Here is a 20,841-nt window from a genome sequence, read left to right as displayed (position 1 = left end):
GTGTAATGACTCTACAAACTACTAGTCATCTCTCACTCTGCCTCGACCCCATCCCTCAATTTTAGACCAATCTTTCCAAATAGCAACCCAATTAATGTTTAGCTGAGACAACAAACCACCCCACAAAGAGTCACCATTTATTTCCTTATAATGCTCAAACACTTCATGAACAATAAAACATACTTTATCTCACAGTGCCTGGACCCTTAAAAAGCCCACTTCGAAGACTTGAGGACCCTAAGAAAAACCAGTGGAGGTGGGGGGTGAGGTGGAGAACAATGAACAACAACAATAACAAAAACCAGGAATATTTTTAATGGTTGCTTTGTGTCACAGATCCACAAATATGACTGCTAAAGTACAGACAACATCTTGTCAGGTGATCTCTTCCCAGTGTTTGTCCCACAGCAGCTCAATATTGATTCCTCAGTTGGTTGCTCATGTCTTGGAGTTCTGCTATCAGGGTGTCCACAGTGGTCATTTCCTCAGCTAATTCGGGGGAAATCTCACCACTTGCCAAATCCACAAAAAGCTGCTGCAGTGTTTTAAAAAGAACAAACAAGAGTTTTGTTTCATATAAACCATCTAGACACCACCTCTCACCACTGCCTGCCTCCCACCCCTTCCAAAATTTATTTACACATGTACCTGCAAGTAGTGTGGGAAGTCTGAGGAGAGAAGAGGTTTGGAAGAACCAGTGGGATAGAGAGCCAATTAGGGAAGGAAAAAAAGGTTGTCTGGTGGCAGTGAACATCCAAACGAGATCAGGGATATCCAAAGGGTCATCAACTTAAAGAATGAAGTACCCAAGGATTATAGTGAGTTTGGGGACAGATAGGAAAATGAAGTCAGGTACTCAACTCCTAGAGAAAGAGGAGTGACCCAGAAGTGGCTATATAGATGATAGCAGTGAGGAACCAGACAGATAACACAGATGGGTGCAATGAACCTCAGGAAAAAAAACAACTGGTGAGGGGTGAAACAGAGAGAAGGGCAGAAAATCAAAGCAGGTAAGAAGGAATATACAGACGCTTTTCTCCAAGCTCCATGTGGTTTGGGGGCATAATTCAATCCAACAAACATTTAAGTGCTGACTATCTGCCAGGACCTATGTGGTGAGTGCTAGGGACAAGATAAAAAATGCAAGCACTTCAAGGAAAACAATATGTACAAAGACAAATAAAATATATAAAAAGTAATACAACAATCTCAGCGAGGAGTAGAAAAGGAGACTCTAACAAGCGGGGATATCAGGAAAGGCTTTTTGTAAGAGTTGGCATTTGAGTTTAGCCTTGAGGGAAGCTAGGGACTGCGGTGCTAAATAGATGTCAACTTTGTTTTTTAAGAAAGTCACAAATGTTTTCCAGTTTGGAAGTTAAATGTAATACCTTAATTCCTCAGAACAAAGTCTTCAAAGAAAATTTTATTAACCATATGTCATGGTCTTGAAAAGAATATGCACACATCATGATTTCGCCCTACTATTTCAAAATTGTAAGATGCATCAGACATAGTTACACATCATATACTAAGGATGGGACAGACATTGCGAGTTCTTATTTTTATTTTCCATTATTTAATATAATACTCTTGATGTGAACATAAAGGAAGATGAACACTCTGATCTATCACAGTGTACCATCAGGTGAAACACTACTCCCTGATAACTAAGGAGTTGAGGAAGTGACAAACAAACAAAAATGATAGAAGGAAGGGAGAATAAATAACTAAGAGTTCTGGTTCAGCATGGTAATGAAAGAAAAGATTAAGACTGCTTAAAAATTGTTCCATTTCAAATGTTTTTTTTAAAATTTTTCTATAAGAAAGGGATAAGGTTTAAGGAGAGTTTACATAAGGAACATTTACTAACAGCAAAACTAAGTGGTAAAATTCTAAAGATGCCAGATACCACTGAGAAGAGTTAATGAATAATCCTTGGAATTACATTTTTAAATAAACAATACAAAAAACCCACCTTCTACCCAAACGGTGAGTTTTGAAGGAAAATAGGGATGTATCTAAAGGCTGCTGCCTATAAAAACAAGCGGCTTCTGGTTGCCAAGTGTACCTAAGATAAACTGATCTTGAGTAGGGAATCCTGATTTGGGGGGGTGGGGGGGGTGGAGTAAAACAAGGTGCAGTCTTGCTCTTTGAAGGTTGGGGGGGAAACAAAGGGAATATAGGGACTATATGGAGAAGGTGGGTAGAAAAAAAAAAGGTCTTTTTTTCTGCAAATATTTCAGGTATCTTCTTTTGAGAACGGTAAAGACAAGGTACTAAGTAGAACAGTTAAGGCTACTATTTATCAGTGCTAAAGACCCAAAATTAAGTAACTATTGATAACAAAAAGATGGAAAGAGAACAAACATATGCTTAACTGTTATATTTCTTTATATTTTGTCTCCAGTGCTATTTTGTTTAAGGTTAGTGCACTCAGTTTATGTGGATTAACAAAACATTTTCTTTTCTTTCTAACATTATTTATTTTAAAGTTTGATTTTACTATTACAATGTGAATATGCTCTTTTAATAAACAATCATAATTTTTATGGAAAAGCAAACAGGCTAGATCATGTGCCTTAGTTTCTGAGACAATGAGCTAACCATGTTTATAGATAGTCTAAACTCGAGCTTTTAAGACAGGTAAGTTAATATTAATAGGCAAATGCTTCACAAATTCTGAAGCATTATACTAGTGTAAGCTGTCACCATCATCATCATCATTATCACCATCTGCTTGGTGACAGTTATTCGACTGCAGACTCTGGGCCTAAGAATAACCAACTAGCATCAAAAGGCTATTTCCTTAAAAATCCCAGTGTATTTCAGTGATAGAAATCTCTCCAAAGCTCAACAAGGACCCTGGATTTGGAAGAGAAGGAAGGGTTTAAAAGCAATCATGGCAGAACCCCTAGGTGGCACAGTGAATAGAGTGCCGGCCCTGGAGTCAGAGGACCTGAGTTCAAATCCAGCCTCAGACACTCAGTACCTGTGTGACCCTGACTGCCTCCAAAAACAAACAAAAAATGCAATCATGCAGATTTAAGGACCACCTATAGACTTTCTTTCTAAGAAATAAATAATTCAGCCTCACCTTTGCTTTGGATGACAAGCCACGTAGGTTGAGTCGAGCTGATGAAAGCACCCGTACTGCTTCTTGGGGATCTGACTTGTTTTTACTGCAGTTCAGTGCCACTGGATATTAAATATGAGGACAGTCAATTAAAATCAAATAAGAAGCACATGTGCTATCAACAGTGATTATCAATAACAACACTATATCCAACAGCCCTCAGAGAGTATTTCAACACGAAAGCACAATTGAAAGTGTGGGGAAATTACCTTAATTGCCTGCATAATTTCCTCCATATTTTCAAAGAAATTTTACTTCTAGAACATGAATTCTGAAGAAATTCAACATCAGTGAACCCACTTCCCCTTCCTAGGAGGCAGCTACAGATATAATTTTTCCTACCAAGCTGTAGGTCATAGGATTATACGTTTACAGTCGAAAGGGTGTTTAGAAGTCATTTTGTTCAACTCTCTCATTTTAAAGATGAAGAAACTGAAGCCCAGAAAAGTTAAGTGGTGTATCCAAGGTCACCAAGTAGTAGGGTGCAGAGCCAGGATTCAAAACTAGGTGAACTGACTCAAAATGCTATGCTCTTTCTATGGTATCGAGTTGCCTGAAGGCATGAGAAGTGCAGGTAAAAACAGTGAAAAACAGTAATGCTGGAAGTTTTTCTATGACTTTTTTTGTTCCCCTTTAAACATTATATCAGTAAGAACTCAACTAGGGCAAAAGGCAAGTTTTTATTTTTTAAAAATACTTTAGGCAAACAATGCAGTATGCCTAGCACTCTGTAGTGCCAATCAGACCTCAACAAGCACTGAAGGGATTCAGAGGAATGAGTAAGACCAAGATTTTTTTTTTAATGTGATAAACAGACTAATGTAATAAAACAACATAATGCATTCTACAGCATAGTGGCTGATCTGCCCTAGCTAAAATATTTGGGCTTTTTAAATCTCTAGGAACTTTGTATCAGAAGGGACTATGATTTAAAAAAAAATCAAATCCTCTAATGTAGAAGCAAAGCTCCAAAGGAGTGTTCCACCGGTCTCATTTCTAAATTAGATCATAAATACACATATAGAAGCATTGAGGAAATATCCCAAATACAACACTAGTGGAGATTTCAGTGATGCTGATAGAATATTGCACTTTCATATTGACTACTATGAAGATATATACTGGTTGTGAAATAGTATGCAAAAATATAATGCAAGTTGAGATCTAACTCCCCTTCCACCCAAAATTGTAAAGAAAGACTTAAAACAATACAGATGAATGAACACTGTCAGACACATGTGCAAAAAACGCCCAAATCCCATAGGCGAGATTGCCCTTACCAAGTCTTTTGAAGGTTAGAGCTGCCTGCTTAGAGTGCATTATGCACAAGAGAAACATGTTTATTTTTCCCTTCAAAACAAGAAATCTGCTAGATAAATAGAAGGATATTCAAGTAAAAACAGGAACAATTCTTATTCACTACTGTCAAATGAATTTGCATTGACCCAAGAAATATTTACAGAAAAGTTAAGATCATAAATCCACATTTCTCTAAATCCAAAGTGTTCCTTTTGATTCTGCTTCAAAGACCAATATCTTTGTTCCACCATGCATCTTCTTCACTAGGGCTGTTATAACATACACTGAAGACACACTAAAGCCTACAATGAGATCAGGAAAAGAAACTCCTGTTTTCCCCCCGGTTATTAAACTCAACCTGGAGGAACACTTTACTATTTGTAAATTATAACCAATAATAAATAGCCTAAAGGGGCTATGGTCAGGGATTGGATCCATGATTTCTTTGGTGTCAGAAAGTTTCAGATGAGGAAACTCTAACCAACACAGGTGGTCACCTTTTCTGTAACTTAGACAGATGCTTCACCAGGGTCAGAGAGCCAGCATACATCAAAGTTCAGACCTGAATGCAGGCATGCCTCCAAGGTGGGATCACTATTTATGCCATGGTACCTCTCACTACTAAGCTGGACTTATTTCTAGAGTATTCATTAAATCTGCACCATTACACCTGTAGGGCTTGAAAAATCAATTGCTTGGTGATAACAAAGGCATCCTGAGCTTTTGTTGTCAGAGATTTCCTGAAAGAATCTTTCCTTACTGACTAACTGAATCAAGGAATACTTCATAAAAGATGTCCAGTTGGTTGTACACAAATCTGCATTATATCACTTTCCCAAGAACTTGATGACAATCATATCCATTTGGATAGGCAGAGAATTATTTTTCAAATAGTGTTCGATGGATGTTGTACAGAGAATTTCAGAAAAGATGTGCACAAGGTAAGAAGGCAGGGATGGGGGCAGCTAGGTGGCGCAGTGGATAAAGCACCAGCCCTGAATTCAGGAGGACCTGAGTTCAAATCTGGCCTCAGACACTTAACACTTACTAGCTGTGTGACCCTGGGCAAGTCACTTAATCCCAATTGCCTCACAAAAAAAAAAAAAAAAAAAAAAAAAAGGAAGGCAGGGATGGGCTGTGATTTGCTTGGTGAAGAAAGTGCCTATATTGAAAGACATATTTTAACCATGTAATATGGTCATTAGAAAATCTTCTTAGTTGGTATTTCAGAAACTACTACACTTTCTTTGGAGTTGAACTAACTAGGCCCCATCTGCTTAATTACAAGGTTTAAAGAGGTTTGTACAAGTCATCAGGTTTAGCTGAGAGGTCAACCAATACTTCATTATCTCCCTGGTTCAGGAAAAGTCTGAAAAAGAAATCTAGTCCCAGTGAAATGGACAGCAGGAAGGCGTTAGGCAAGAATCTGAGACAGGGCATCTGGACAGCTTCCTAATCCCCTGATTCAGGTCTTTAAAATGTGACTTCATTCTATTTTTTCAAATGGATTCTCAGGATCTCAGATACACCCATACTGAAATACAAGGAAAAATACATATTACTAAACCCAAAGGGCAGATTTCTGGAATATGGACTTTTCTGTCCCTGTCCATTAGTATAAATAATAAATAACAAGCTGACAATCTGGGATTCACTAGCAATACAGACACACTTGTACCAAACAATGTAAGTTCCTAGGGAGTATGTTTTCTTCTTTTGAATACCTCACAGCAGTTAATAAGCTGCCTTGACTGTAGTCGTCTATAAATTCTCATAAAGTGAATGTTCCTTTATAAGTGAATAAAAGGAGGTACAAAGCAACAAAACTGCTTATTTAATATTTCTATTTAAGTAAAGGCGAGCTCATCATCTACATAAGAAGCCAAAAATTCAATTAAAAGATATGGCTATCAATGAAAACAAATGGCAATAGTAGTTTACGTGTGCATAGCATTTTAGATAGAATTTATGTGTGTCTTTTTTTTTGGCATGTAGCTGCCCCCTTAGATAGAATTTTAAAAGCATTTTCTCATTTGATTCTTCTAGCGACCCCAGGAGATAAGCTGATGAAATATTATAGATGAGGGAACAGGCTCAAAAGAAGGAAAATAATTTGTCCAAGATCATCCAGTTCATATATTGGAAAGCCAGGATTTGAATTTAGGTCTTCTCATTCTGAATCAAGTGTTCTTTTCCCAGCATAAATCTCCATAAAACAACAAATTCCAAGTCCCTCTCACTTGGTTTTTTGACTGTTTTCTCTCACAACTAGCTAATATGGGAATTTTTCCATGACTACTCATGTATAACTTATTTTGAATTAATTGAGTTCTTGTGGGTGGGGAGTGGGAATGGAAGGGGGAAGAGAAGTTGGAACACAAAGTTTTTTTTAAATTGATGTTAAAATTTTGTTTTTACATATATTTTGGAAAATAAATTCTATTCAGAATAAAAAAATATCTGAGGGGCAGCTAGGTGGCGCAGTGGATAAAGCACTGGCCTTGGATTCAGGAGTACCTGAGTTCAGATCTAGCCTCAGACGCTTGACACTTGCTGGCTATGTGACCCTGGGCGAGTCGCTTGGCCCCAATTGCCTTACCGAAAAAAAAAAAAATCTGAGGTCAAATTTGAAAAAAAATATATTCAATACAGGAAAATTTCTGGCCAATAAATCACTTGACAACCAATTAAGTTAAAAAGCTAACTAGTAAATAAAGTATTTTTTTTTATCAGCTAGATAGTACAGTGGATAAAAGCAAGGGACTTGGACTCAAGAAGACCTGAGTTCAAATCCTGTCCCAGATACTTAAAAGATGTATGACCCTGGACAAGTCTTAACCTCTCTATGCCTCAGTTTCTTTATTGGCAAACTGAGGATAACAATAACACCTACCTCCTAGAGTTGTGAGGTAGGTGAGTTAATACATATCAAGTGCTTTGCAAAGCTCAAGTTACTATATAAAAGCTAGTTTTTATTATTATCAATGAAGTTCATGAAAGTGAAAAATTAATATAAATTGTTGCAATACATGAAAAATATACCATGTGCAAGTTCTACAGCGTCTTTAACAATTTCCTTGAATGAAGTAATGTCCTTCTCCCAAGAACTGGAATGTGTATCACACTTATAAGCCTTAGTGAGATACTGGAGGACCTGGAGAAAGAAAAGATGCAATGTTTATCAACAAAACAAAAATTTCTACTTTAAATTTTGCATTTCCTGGAAATTACATGGAACTAATTCCAATCTGAAAAACTACATTTGCACAATACAGTCTGTTCCCTGTTATTCATCGCGATGAAGGGCACAGTAGCACATATGATAGAATAAGTTATTAACACACAGAACTATACATGCATGCGCAGACAGACACTCCACTACGGAGAACAAAGATGGGGACTAGGCACCAAAAGCTCACAGAATCAACCAACAATCAAGAATGGGATTCAGAGAAAATTCTGATGCTATTGATTGGCTTCTAGCCTCTTGTATTTTATACTAGTCAAGAGTAGTCTCTCTCTCTCTCTCTCTCTCTCTCTCTCTCTCTCTCTCTCTCTCTCTCTCTCTCTCTCTCTCTCTCGCTGTCCTATAATTAGGTCAAAATTAAAACACATAAGAGGTCATCCAGACTAACCCCTTTATTTCATACACAAAAAAAACCGAGGGCCAAAGAAATTAAGTGATAGAGTTAGAGGACTTAAGTTTGTATCCTGGCTTGGTTACTTAGGAAAGTCATTTGCTGGCCTCAGTTTCCCCATCTATAATATAGGAACCATAGGATAAAAGATTCAGAGCTGGAAGGAATCTCAGAGATCACTTAATCTCATCCCTCTATTTTAGAGATATGAAAAATGAGTCCAAGAGAGGTGAAAACACCTGCCCACAAGTGTGTAGGTAGGAAGTGGTAAAGTTAGGATTTGATCATAAGGTCCCCCCTTACTCTGAGTCCAGTGCTTATCCCACTCTCTCATGCTGCCCCCTACAGTCACAGTTGCACTGCCTACTTCCAAAAGTTGGTAGGAGGATCAAAAGAGAGTTTATAGGCAGCACTTAAAAGAGCGATATAAATGACAGCTGTTGTCATTTATGATGATGATGAATGCCCAAGGCCAGGCATTTAGTTAGGGGCACAGAGAGAATTTGAATTCACTTCAGTTCACTCATCTGTTTAAAAAAAGTCTATAACTAGGTGAGTGATTGTATGAGGGTAAGTGTGTGTGTGTGTGTGTGTGTGTGTGTGTGTGTTTCAGTCTTCTCTGGACAGGTAGGACAGTGAGAAAAGGCATCCAGATGGAAAGAGTGAGAGGGAATTAGCTCAGGTTCTATGGTTAAGGTCCAATCCATATAGGAATAAGGTAGCAATGCAATGTTTCATGGGTGCTTAGCAGAGAGATGTTCTGCAGAAAATATATGAAGTGAAAAGAGCACTTGCCTTAAAAACTGGAAGATCTGTGTTTAAGTACCAGCCTGTATGCTTTACTAGTACTGTCAAGTAAACTCAAGTCACTAAGTATTTTTAAAGCACTTACTGTGGACCAGTCACCATGCTACGTGTTGGGAATAAGTCAACAAACCCCTCTGAGCCTGTTTGTTTCTATAGAAAATGGAGACAATTTTACTACACAGGTGTGTTATCAGGGGAAAACTTTTCAAATCCATAGCAGCAGAAAGAACTTGAGCTGAGATTTCGAGGATGGGCAAGTATTTAAGAGACAAATAAGGAAAGCCAGGGCATTTGAGGTACAGGGAATGGCATGCCCAGAGGCATGGCGAGTTCAGTGAATGTTTGAGGGGTCATCCAGATAACGGTTTGGATTGGCTGGAACTTAAAATTCATGAAAAAAAGTCACACGAGAACTCTAGAAAGATGATGCCTGAAGTGTCAGGCAAAAAGGAAGACCATAAGCCCTGTCTTAAAGTCACTGTAAAGCTGAGAGAGTGGCCTAGAAGTTGGCTGCTGGGAGAGCAACAAGAAAAGGAAGAGAACCAGACAAACTCACTACAATGCCTCTGGAAGAGCAAAAGCTTGAGGGCTGGTGGTACAAGAAGGAAAAAGAAGCATCAGTGAGAAGGAAGGGACTGACCTTCTTCTTGGGTCTCTGAATAGAGGGAGTGAAAGAAAGTGACCACCAGTGTAAAGAGTAGCAAAGGATGTGGTGTCCTCAAGAGTTAGGGTTTTTTGTTTAAGTCAAGAAGTGGAAAGAATGCTGTTGAAAAGTTTGTGTATATGAGGGATTTTTCTCATAATAAAATAAGGGTTACAAAGAACATAATAGAATGAACTAAATGATGGGCAAAAAAGGTTGAAGGAAGACTAGGGAGAAGTTGGGGGTGATTAGCATAGCATGGAGGGTTCAGGAGGATGCTACCTAGCCACAAGATCTGATGACTAGGATTTGGGGGTCAATACAAAAAAAGGAAGATTGCTATAGTATGATCCACATGCAGAATTTAAAAGATGATTAAGGAAAGTTCATCTGGCCCAGAGTTCAAGGCAGATTTTTGAAATCTAGTGTTCTGGGATGTTCCTACATGAATATTCTTGTCTACCCCTCCACCCACCTAAGATATGGATGAAGGAACAAAGCCTCCCAATCTGAGCTCTAGGTCTATAGGTAAGATAAGGACAGAGAGCTAGGGAAGGGATGTTGGGCCTCCTCATTGATTCTCCTCTGTGGTTCAAACCCTTGATAGACCATAAATATTTTATTCTGCCCATAAGAACAGGAATAAGATAACTTCCACTCTCATCATAAAGCATAACTCCCTATCTATTCACACTCTTAATCTATTTTCAGGCATTACTATTACTTTCCTCCATCTCTTTGCTGTTTGAAATCCTTCATCTTTACAAATGTACTTTCTGTCCCTGCATCCAATTTACCCTCTCTTCAGAACAGGGAAAAGGAGGTAGGGATAAAAGGAAGGAGATAAATCAAAAGCATTTATCTGTAATACCAAATGATAGAAAAAACTCTATGGTCTAGGAAACAGACAACTACTTCAAAAGCAAAGTTCATGGAACAAAAAATGGATGAAATGTATGCAAGTTTTAACCCATTCAAGATCTCTCTCATTGAAAATGCTGAATTGTGATTAAAATATTGGGCAAACTATTCCTAATTTAAAAGCAGCCTGATGGTACAGTGAAAAGATGCCTATATTTGGAGCCAAAGGATCTAGGATCAAATTCTGTTTCCCTCACTGTAAAATTTTCCACAAATAAAACCAATGCAGTTAAAATGAGAAGGGAAATGGAGGAAAAAAACAAAGTCTTTACATAAAGTTTCTCCAATAAAGGCCTGCTATACAAGTTATATAAGAAACTGAATTAAAATACTCAAGCACAAAAGCCATTTCCCAATAAATAAGTGGTCAAAAGAAATTAAAAGGCATTTTTCAAAGAAAAAAAAATTCAAGCTATCAACAACCATATGAAAAAAATGCTCCAAATCACTATTAGAGAGATTCAAATTAAGCCATCCCTGAAGTCCTCTTTTACAGATTGGCAAAGATGACAAAAAAGGAAAATGAAAATTGTTGAAAGGACCACAGGAAGACAGGCACAGTGCCACACTCTTGATGCAGCTATGAATTGATCTGGTCATTATGGAAAGGAATTTGGAACTATTCCCCATTAAAGTCACTACACTGTGCCTGTCCTTTGAACCAGTGCTATTACAAGACCTATAACCCAAAGAAAGAGGAAACAGCCTTCATGTGTACAAAAATATAGCAACTTATTTTGTTGTAGCAAAAAAATTGGAAACAAAGGAAGTTCCCATCAACTGGGGAATGGCTAAAAATATAATATATGAAAGCAATAGAATAGTATTATGCCATAGGAATGACAAGAGACGGTTTCGGACAAGCCTAGGAAACTTATATGAACTGATGCAGAGTGAAGTGAGCAGAACCAAAAGAATAATTTATATAATAACAACAACACTGTACAAAAAGACAACTTTGAGACTTAAGAATTCTGATCAATGTAATGACCAATCATAATTCATGATTCAGGAGCATCTGTAATGAAGCATGCTACTCACCTCCTGAAAGTGAAGTGATGGACTCAAGAAATGGAACTTTATACACATAGAAAAACACACACGCACACACACATAAAGATATAGATAGATATGGATATATAAAGATATATGTTGTATATGTGTATAGATAGGTATACTTAGGATATGGCAAATGTGTTTTGTTTTATTGCACTTATTTGTTATAAAGAATGTTTTTCCTTTTTTATTTGTGGAAGGAGATTTTGGAGGAACAGAAGAGTTAGTGTTGCCAAAAAAAATTTTAAAGTCCCTGAAGCACCTTTAAAATGTACAGAAAAGGAAAGAACAGACAAGCAGGACAACTTTCTAAGCTGCAAGGTGAATTTGTTATATACTTCTTTAAAAAGCAAGCTGTAGGGGCAGCTAGGTGGCACAGTGGATAAAGCACCAGCCCTGGATTCAGGAGTACCTGAGTTCAAATCTGGACTCAGATACTTGACACTTACTAGCTGTGTGACCCTGGGCAAGTCACTTAACCCCCAATGCCCCACCAAAAAAAAAAAAAAAAGCAAGCTGTATATAGTAGACATTTGGACCTCCCATATAAACCTTTTCTTATGTTCTAGTTTGTCAATACAAATATTTTTTGGTGTTCATTAAATTTTTTTTAAAAAACTTTAAATAAAATAAAGGTGTTGGACTAAATGATTTCTAAGATACCTTCCAGTTCTACATCAATGATATTGATAAGATCTTAATTTTCAAACAAACTCTCCCTCTGACCAACCAAGAAAACAGACCAATACATGTGATTTATTGTATTTTAGACTGCGGGATAAAGTACCCGGGGGCAGCTAGGTGGCACAGTGGATGAAGTGCTAGCCCTGGATTCAAGAGGACCTGAGTTCAAATCCAGCCTCAGACACTTGACACTTACTAACTGTGTGACCCCGGGCAAGTCACTTAACCCTCATTGCCGTGCAAAAAACAAACAAAAAAAGTATCCATGAGAATTTTAAAAGTTACCTTTTCGGGGGCAGCTAAGTGGCACAGTGGATAAAGCACCGGCCCTGGAGTCAGGAGTACCTGAGTACAAATACGGCCTCTGACACTTAACACTTACTAGCTGTGTGACCCTGGGCAACTCATTTAACCCCAATTGCCTCATTTAAAAAAAAAAAAGTTACCTTTTCATTTTCATCAGGATTATCACTCTGACCATTCCCATATAGTTGTGCATACAACCTCCAAATCTCTCCATCATTTGTTACTCTTGAAGTCACTCTGCCAAACAATTCCCGTAGTTTCCCTTTCAGGCCAGTTGCAATATCTCCGCTACGATCAGCCATCCCATCAGTGACTGCCCTGACCAGAATTTTCAGGACCTTAAGAAAAAAAAATGCATATAAGTAAGCAAATCAGTAAATTACAAAAACATCTTGTAATTTTGTGTATAATCAGACTCTAACAAGTTTTATTTTTAAAAGTGTCTTTCTAGAATATACATGTACTGAGGTCAGAAATCAAGTCTTCTATATTCAATAGACTATTATGTGCAAAGCATTAAATCAGCTTTTGAGGAGGATATATAGGGACAAGAGGCCAGTGATTGGTTCTTTGTGTGGGTGGGATGCCAAGGATCTGTCCCCAAGTTTTAGCATCATGTGGGGCTGAGAGGTACAAAGGAATACACAGGTATGACTTGATGCAGTATAGATTTTCTATCTTAATCTTGGGGGATGGGGGAGGAGTTGGAGAAACCCTGCTTCTGCAGTCCCATGGAGGCATAGAAGCAACATTACACGTGCCAGAGGGTAGCCATAGGCAACTCAATTAATTGTCTGAGCCTCAGATACATCATCTGTAAAATGGGGGTGACAACACCTGTAGTTACCACCTCATAGAGATGCCAAATGAATGAGCTGATGTACATAAACTATATGGCAAGCTTTAAAATGCTATTGAAGTGTCAGTTGCTATATATATTTTTTCCAATAAAATGTAAGCTCCTTGAGGGTAGGGACTATTGTTTTTGGTCATTGTATCCCTAGGGCCTAGTACCGCGCCGGGCACATAGTAGGCATTTTAAAATTACAGTACTGACTCAGACACTTAACACTTACTAGCTGTGTGACCCTGGGCAAGTCACTTAACCCCAATTGCCTCACTTAAAAAAAATTACAGTACTGAGTTAAATTTTTTTTAACCTGGAGTACTTTATTGTTTTTGGTTTTTTTGTAAGGCAATTGGGGTTAAGTGACTTGCCCAGGGTCACACAGCTAGTAAATGTTAAGTGTCTGAGGCCAGATTTGAACTCAAGTCCTCCTGACTCCAGGGCCGGTGCTTTATCCACTGCGCCACCTAGCTGCCCCTGAGTTAAATTAAAAAAAAAACTTTAAAACCTTAAAATACTATAGAAATATGAGCTATTATTAAATCAAATTCCTACTGTGTAATATTTAGAGACAAAACCGTATAACTACCCAGTCTCTCTGAAATGGACAGCAAATGTTATGGATCATAGGATTTAAAGCTGGAGAAGGACCTCAGAGATCATGTAGTCCAACCCCCCCCTTTATATTTGAGGTTAAGTGAAGGCCACACAACTGGCAATGGCATGCTATTGAAGCACTGTGATTTGATAGCCAGTCACTGGGGTCACTAAAATAACTTTGTTAGGAAAAAAATATTTAGATGTTGGATAAACTACATACTCCCAACCAAGGCAGTAGGATGGCAGAGGAGAAATATGGTTAGATTTGGAACCAGAGGAGTTGGAAATGAAAGAATGTCATACTTTTCCTTTATTTCCTATTTCTCAATTTAATATGATTCAACAGGAATCTGTCAAGATCCTTGCTTGGCCTTTAAACAAAAATCAGCTATTGGGAAGAAGGCAACATAGTTTCTGCAAGAGGAAATCATGTCTAATTTACAGAGGGACAGAAGACTAACCAACTGTGAAATTTTCTTAAAAGGTTCCATACCAAAGGCTATTAAATTAATGTAACTTTCTTGGAATTGGAAGTACTCTTTTATCAAAAATAAGGAATGAACTGGCTTTAGAAAGAGGATATAAAGAGTAGAAATAAAGGTAAGTTTTCTTGGGGATTGGTGCTGGGATCTGTCAATTTAACATTTAGAAATCAGAAGAAATGAAAAGTGAAATTTCCAAGTTTGAAGATGACATGAAATTCTTCTAGGTAGTAAAGATGAAGCCCAGTAGAGAGATCCATTTGTTGCTCTTGCTCCCTGAGGCTGACCACCCACTCATCTCCATTTATCACTTGCTATAAAACTCCTGACACCTTACCCAGCTATTTAATCATCCTCATATTCCACATGGTCAAAGCTCTGTTGTTGGCTTTGCCCATTCCAGTAGATATACACACTTGGTTGGAGTTTTTACTCTGTCTTGTCTCACTACTCTTCGAAACCTTGACACTAAGAGGAAAGCAGAATCACAGATTGGATGCTAAGAAGTATCTTAGAGGTTATGTAGTTTAACTCCATCATTTTACAGATGAGGAAACTGAGGCCCAGTTTAAATACATACAAAAGCAATGATGTCATGTTGAATTCTCTGATTTTGGTAATATGAAGCATAATTTAATTTCACCTTTTTATCTAAGATCCCCAAAGCAATCATTTTCTTCACAAAACTTGAAAGCCTTGGGAGGAAGCAGCCACTCCCAAAGTTTGTGATAGGGAAGGAGAACAAAGACAGGCATAGAGATATACACCCTAAATTTTCAGAGTAGACTTCAAAAAGTAACAGTTGTACATGCTAATGATGGAGTTAAACTACATAACCTCTAAGGTACTTCTTAGCATCAAATCTGTAATACTGCTTTCCTCTTAGTGTCAAGGTTTAGAAGAGCAGTGAGATAAGAAAGAATAAAGACTCAGACCAAGCATGTATATTTACTAGTACTTTAAAGTTTGCAAAGTACTTTGCAGTAAGAAGTATGGTGTCTTGGACATGAAATCAAGAAGAGCCAAGTCTGAATCCCCTCCTTTGATATTTACTCTCCATATGACCCTGGGCAAATCACTTACTCTCTTGGAGCCAAAGTCTCTTTATCTGTGTGATATGAAGAAGCTGGCCTAGATAAGGTCCCTTCCAGCAAGATCCTCATTCATTGACCTACACTGTGCTCCTGTGAGGTAGGTATTATTTAACCTGTGAATAGCAGCAATGAGAAAATTCCCTCTCCCAACGGTTTTCTATAACTTACAACATTAGAGAATTTCCTGGGGCACTTAAGTCATTAAGTGATTTGTCCAGGTCTACAGAGTCAGTTTGTCAAGGTTTTCCTCATTCAGAGTTGAGCCTCCTATGCTCTTTTCATTATATCACAAATTTGTTTAAAAAGTTTGGGAGAAATGGATAGGAAGGACTCCATTCCTAAAAATTCTTATAGAAGGGAAGTTGGCCCTAGGGAAATGGCAACTGCTCAAAACTGATGTTTTAACAACATGAGGATTAAGGACTCCAAGAAGGAAGAAAAGGGAAAAGGTACATCAAAAGGAAACTCACAGACAAATTCAAGATTTTCAAAAGATATGTATAAAAGAGGGAAAGCAGGGAATGTGACTGAGGATCAACACAAATTCACATAGGAATGGTTCTATAAAAGCAGTGTCAGAGGAGAACTAGAAGTCAAAATGAACTAAAGTTGGTGATGATTTTTTTTAAAAAAGGTATACTGGTGGCAAGACAAAGATTAAACAAGGGATAAATAAGGGCTTAAATTGGATTGCATATTGATGATGGCTAATAGGAAAATAGAATATTTTACCTAACTCACTTGATATACAGTAAATCACTGAGCACATTAAATATGAACACATTTATTTTTTTAAAAAGAAAAAATGGAGGGCAGCTAGGTGGTGCGGTGGATAAAGCACTGGTCCTGAATTCAGGAGGACCTGAGTTCAAATCTGACCTCAGACACTTGACACTTACTAGCTGTGTGACCCTAGGCAAGTCACTTAACCCTCACTGCCCTGGGGTGTAACGATTGGAATGACACCACCTGCTGAAGACTTACTGTAGAAAAGTTCCGCCATGAAAGGAAGGTCTTTGAGGGCAAGAACATGCATCTTTTCTTTGGCGTCAGGAAGTGACGTTTGCTAGTGGGAGGAAGAAGGAAGAGCCGGGCGCTCAGTCTCGTGCTCTTTCCTCTGGACTCTGGTGGAGAGCGGAGCTAGAAATGTGCTTTCCCTTTAATAGATAGATGAATGTAGGCCTTTCTCTCTCTCTTTACCAAATTCTTATTCTCCTTAATAAATGCTTAAAAGTCTAACTCTTGCTAAAGCTTATAATTTATTGGTGACCACTCATTAGATATTTTAGACAGTTTAGCTAGAATTTTAGCCCTTAACAGGGGGGGAAAAAAACTACAAACAAATGAAAAAGAAAAAATATGAATTGGACTTGGACCCAGGTCTACTAGCAAGAAACAAATCCACAAGATCAAAAAAGAAGTCCCCAGAATAAAGACAGAACCAGAGCTTCTTTGGTGAAGACTGTCTCCTCTTGGCCTTGACCTTCCTTGCTTCTAGATTCTTTTTAGAGTCTCACCCCGCCTTCTTGGTCCTGAAATCTGGCATGGTCTAGGCCCTCTTCTGTCACTGTGCCACTGATAGCACTTGAGACCTGCCTGGCCCTGGCTTAGGAAGCCCCAGTGCTACGAGCAGAGACAGCCACTGCCCATGTCTTTCATGCTTCTAAAAAATCTTCCTCCTGTTTTTTTCTTCATATCCTCTGTTTGGTCATTCTTAAGCAAATGCTTTCTGTTTAAAGCATTCCAGGAAATAAAGTCTTTTCCTACTGATACCATGTCTCATAAATATATAAATATATACATATCTTTGGATAGACATATATATGTATCTTTTGATAGACAGATGTGTATGTATGTATATTATCTATCAGTTAAACCTGCTTATCAAATCTGTAGAAGATACAAGACTAGGAGAGAGAACTCATGCAACAGATAAGTGAGAGAACCAAAAATATTGCAATAGGCTAGAATGATAGGGCAGAACTAATAAGATATCGCCGGATAGGGATGAATGTAAAGTCTAGCACTTAGAATGAAAAAATTATCTTCACATGTAGAGGATGGGGGAGGTGTGTCTAGACAACAATTTGAGTGGGGAAAAAAGGCTGGAGCTTTTAGGAGTCTAAAAGCTCATTAGGAGTCAGGCATCTGATATGACGACCCCAAAAGCCAATGCCATTTCCGACTGTATGAAGAGAGGCATAATTTCCAGGGGAATGATCTTTGATCTACTTGTCTCTTGTGCCTGGATGGAGCTTTGCCTTCATTTGATCCTCAGCTAAAGCACTACCTTCTCCATGAAACCTGTCCTCCCCACCACTCCTAGTATCCTCCCTCCCAAGCTTCCTTGTATTTATTTGTTGATTCTTTTTAAAAAAATATACTTGTATATGTACTTGCTGTCTCCCTCATTAGAATGTAAACTCAAAAGTAGAAATTGTTTCTTTCTATTTATATCCCTAGCACCTAGTAGTGTCCAGCATTTTATAAATTCTTACTGACTGACTTGCCAATGATCCTGCTGTTCTCAGCCCTAATCAGACTGCATGTGGAGTGCCGTGTTCAGTTTGGGGCATCGCATTTGAGAGAACACATTAATAGAGTGGTATGTGAATTATGAGAGATTGTAGGCCACAAAGTAAAAGGAATCAGGGATGTTAAGATGGAGAAGAGAAGGCATGAAAGAGGCCATGACAACTCTCTTCAAGGATTCTGAAGAGTTGTTATATGGACCAGAGTTTGCTTGACTTTACTCTAGAAGACAGACCTAGACACAGCCAGTCGAAGGTGCAACGAGGCAAGCTTTGGCTCAGTGTGAGGAAAAACTTGTTAACATGAGAAGCTGTCCAGAACAAAGGTAACGGGCTCCCCTCGGCTACAACAGGTTCCCCATTACCGGAAGGCTTCAAGTAGAGACTAAAAGATCACGTCATTCTTGGTCAGATCCAGTTTGGCCTCTTTGTCTTCTAACTATGAGCTACTGTGATTCTGTAAAACTGGAAATGTTCCTCCAGCTTTGTAATGAACCATTTCAACATATTGTTTAGCCTGTGAAATGAGCTATGGCTCAGGTTTGGTGGGCACCCAATGTTTCAATAAAACATTCCATTACATCAGCATTGTACTACTCTCTTTTATGGTGTGGAAGAACTTATTCTGACATAAAACGATCACATAACAGAGGTTACTTTTCACAATGGATGTCAGATAAACATCTTATTGACTTGTACTAGCAATGCTATTGTATTGCTGGTTTGCATTTGACAGTTACATAGAGTCCCTGCAATTTATTATCTGGGGGAATGACTACAGAGAGGAATACACAGTGCAGTGTATGTCTAGGGTATCTGTAGCTATATAAGGAACTATTCCAGAGCAGCAAGGAAAAGACAAGGAAAGGCTCCCCAGGCCTTTCTATATGGGATAATCTTTAATTGGAGAATAACCTGAACCCCACAGTCTTCTGAGTTAAAGTCATCTAGTCCACTGCAGCACAGCCCTCATCTCCTCACATACAATAACCTGCTGGTTGGTCTCCTTGCCTTAAGTCCCTCCCCCACTCCAGTGCACTGTCCACTCAACTGCCAAAATGACCTTTCTAAAGCACAGGTCTGACCATGTAAACTCTAGTGGCTCCCTATTGACTCTAAGAGCCAATATAAAATCCTCTGTCTTTTAAAACCCTTCATAACCTGGCCTCCTCCTACCTTTTCAGTCTTCTTCACTTTTTTTTTTTTTTTTTTTTGCAGGGCAATGAGGGTTAAGTGACTTGCCCAGGGTCACATAGCTAGTAAGTGTCAAGTGTCTGAGTTCAGATTTGAACTCAGGTCCTCCTGAATCCAGGGCCAGTGCTTTATCTACTGCACCACCTAGCTGCCCCTCCAGTCTTCTTACATTTTATTTCTCACCCCCAACCCCTAGCTTACTCTCTGATCCAGTGATACCAGACTTCTTACTGTTTTTTGCACTAAACATTCCATCTGCTGGCTGCATGCTTTTTCATTGGCCGCCCCCCATGCCCGGAATTCTCTCTCCCCTCATTTCCCTTTTCTGGTTGCCATAGTTTCCCTTCAAGTATCAGCTCAAATCCCATCTTCTATCTTATCCTTTCTTGATCCTTCTGAATTCTAGTACCTTCCCTTTACTGCTTATCTCCAATTTATCCTGCATCTATCTTGTTTGTGCATAATTATGTTCATACTGTCTCCCACATTAGACTGTGAGCTCCTTGATAGCAAAGACTGTCTTTTGCTTTTCTCTGTATCTCCAGTGATTAGCACAGTGCCAAGAACATAATAAGCACTTAGTAAATGGGCTTGTTGATTTGACTTGGTCTCCAACCCAGGCTCAACCCTTCATGGAGGAAGGTGGGGAGGGGAGAGGAATGCTGCTCTGGAATTTCTCCACTTCCTCAGGCCCAGGAAGAACATCCTTTTTTTCTCTACACCACCTTCAGATCTAATCACTCGAGATAAGATAGGATCAAAAGGAGTTCTTATAAGAAAGGGCTGGGAAGAAGTAAAAGAAAACAAGGTTGTACAAGGCTTAAGTGCACAGTTAAAAATAACCCAATGGGACTGTAGCTCATTCTTGCTCTTCCCCTTATTTTAACTGTTGAAAACTTTTTAACTTAGCTAACGCAACAAACCTTTACTAAGTGCTTATTATGAGCTGGGCACTGTGTAAAGTGCTGGAGATGTAAAGGCAAAAGGTAAAACCATCCCTCTAGAATTCCTAAAGTGGTACCCATTCCAGGGTACCACACACCTTCATTTTAAAGCTCAGGAAAATGAAGTCTTAAGAGGGACAGTAGGCTGAAAACAACAGCACGCACCAGTAATTCCTGCAATTGGGGAAACTGAGGCTAAGGTGATCATAGGGGAAGTGAGACTTGAGCTCAGCCCTGAAGAATGAGGACAAGAGAAGAGAGGATTAACAGGTAAGAGAAGGAATTTAAGTATCAACATCCCTTAACATCCCCAAACACACATCTGTGACATGATAATAACAGCTGGCATTGCTATACTAAGGTAAAGTTTACAAGGCATTTTATATACGTTATCTCCTTTGATCTTCACAACTTCCTAGTTGCCAGCTGAGGTAGGTGCTAAAAATCACTTCTGCCCCTTTTTGTTTGGTTGGCATCTGTGATTTCAACAATGCTGGTAACTTAGTCCATTGTAGTCTGAAAAGAATCCCTTGAATACTGAGAGACTGAGTCACTTGTTCATGGTCACTTAGCTAAAATGTGGGAGATAACACTTGAATCTAGATCTTCTTGACTTCAAGGTTAGCCCCGTAGTCCTGATGCCACGCTACCATAGGACACTG

At 38.7% G+C, this 20,841-nt stretch overlaps 1 protein-coding gene across 1 annotated transcript in view; it reads right to left on the bottom strand.

Annotated features, from left to right (window-relative positions):
- Window positions 1-295: 295 nt before the first annotated feature.
- The window catches only part of TTC27 (tetratricopeptide repeat domain 27), a 230,231-nt gene continuing 209,685 nt past the window's right edge, over window positions 296-20,841 (bottom strand). Inside the window, 4 exon segments of the mRNA XM_043987972.1 lie at window positions 296-535; window positions 3,095-3,195; window positions 7,475-7,586; window positions 12,628-12,825. Of these exon segments, the coding sequence (XP_043843907.1) occupies window positions 413-535; window positions 3,095-3,195; window positions 7,475-7,586; window positions 12,628-12,825 (534 nt within the window). The 3' untranslated portion in view covers window positions 296-412.

The sequence above is a fragment of the Dromiciops gliroides genome, chromosome 2, assembly GCF_019393635.1.
Source record: "Dromiciops gliroides isolate mDroGli1 chromosome 2, mDroGli1.pri, whole genome shotgun sequence".
In the NCBI taxonomy this organism is placed as follows: domain Eukaryota; kingdom Metazoa; phylum Chordata; class Mammalia; order Microbiotheria; family Microbiotheriidae; genus Dromiciops; species Dromiciops gliroides.
Note: the sequence above shows the minus strand (reverse complement) of the source record. Positions and strands in the feature narration are given on the sequence as shown.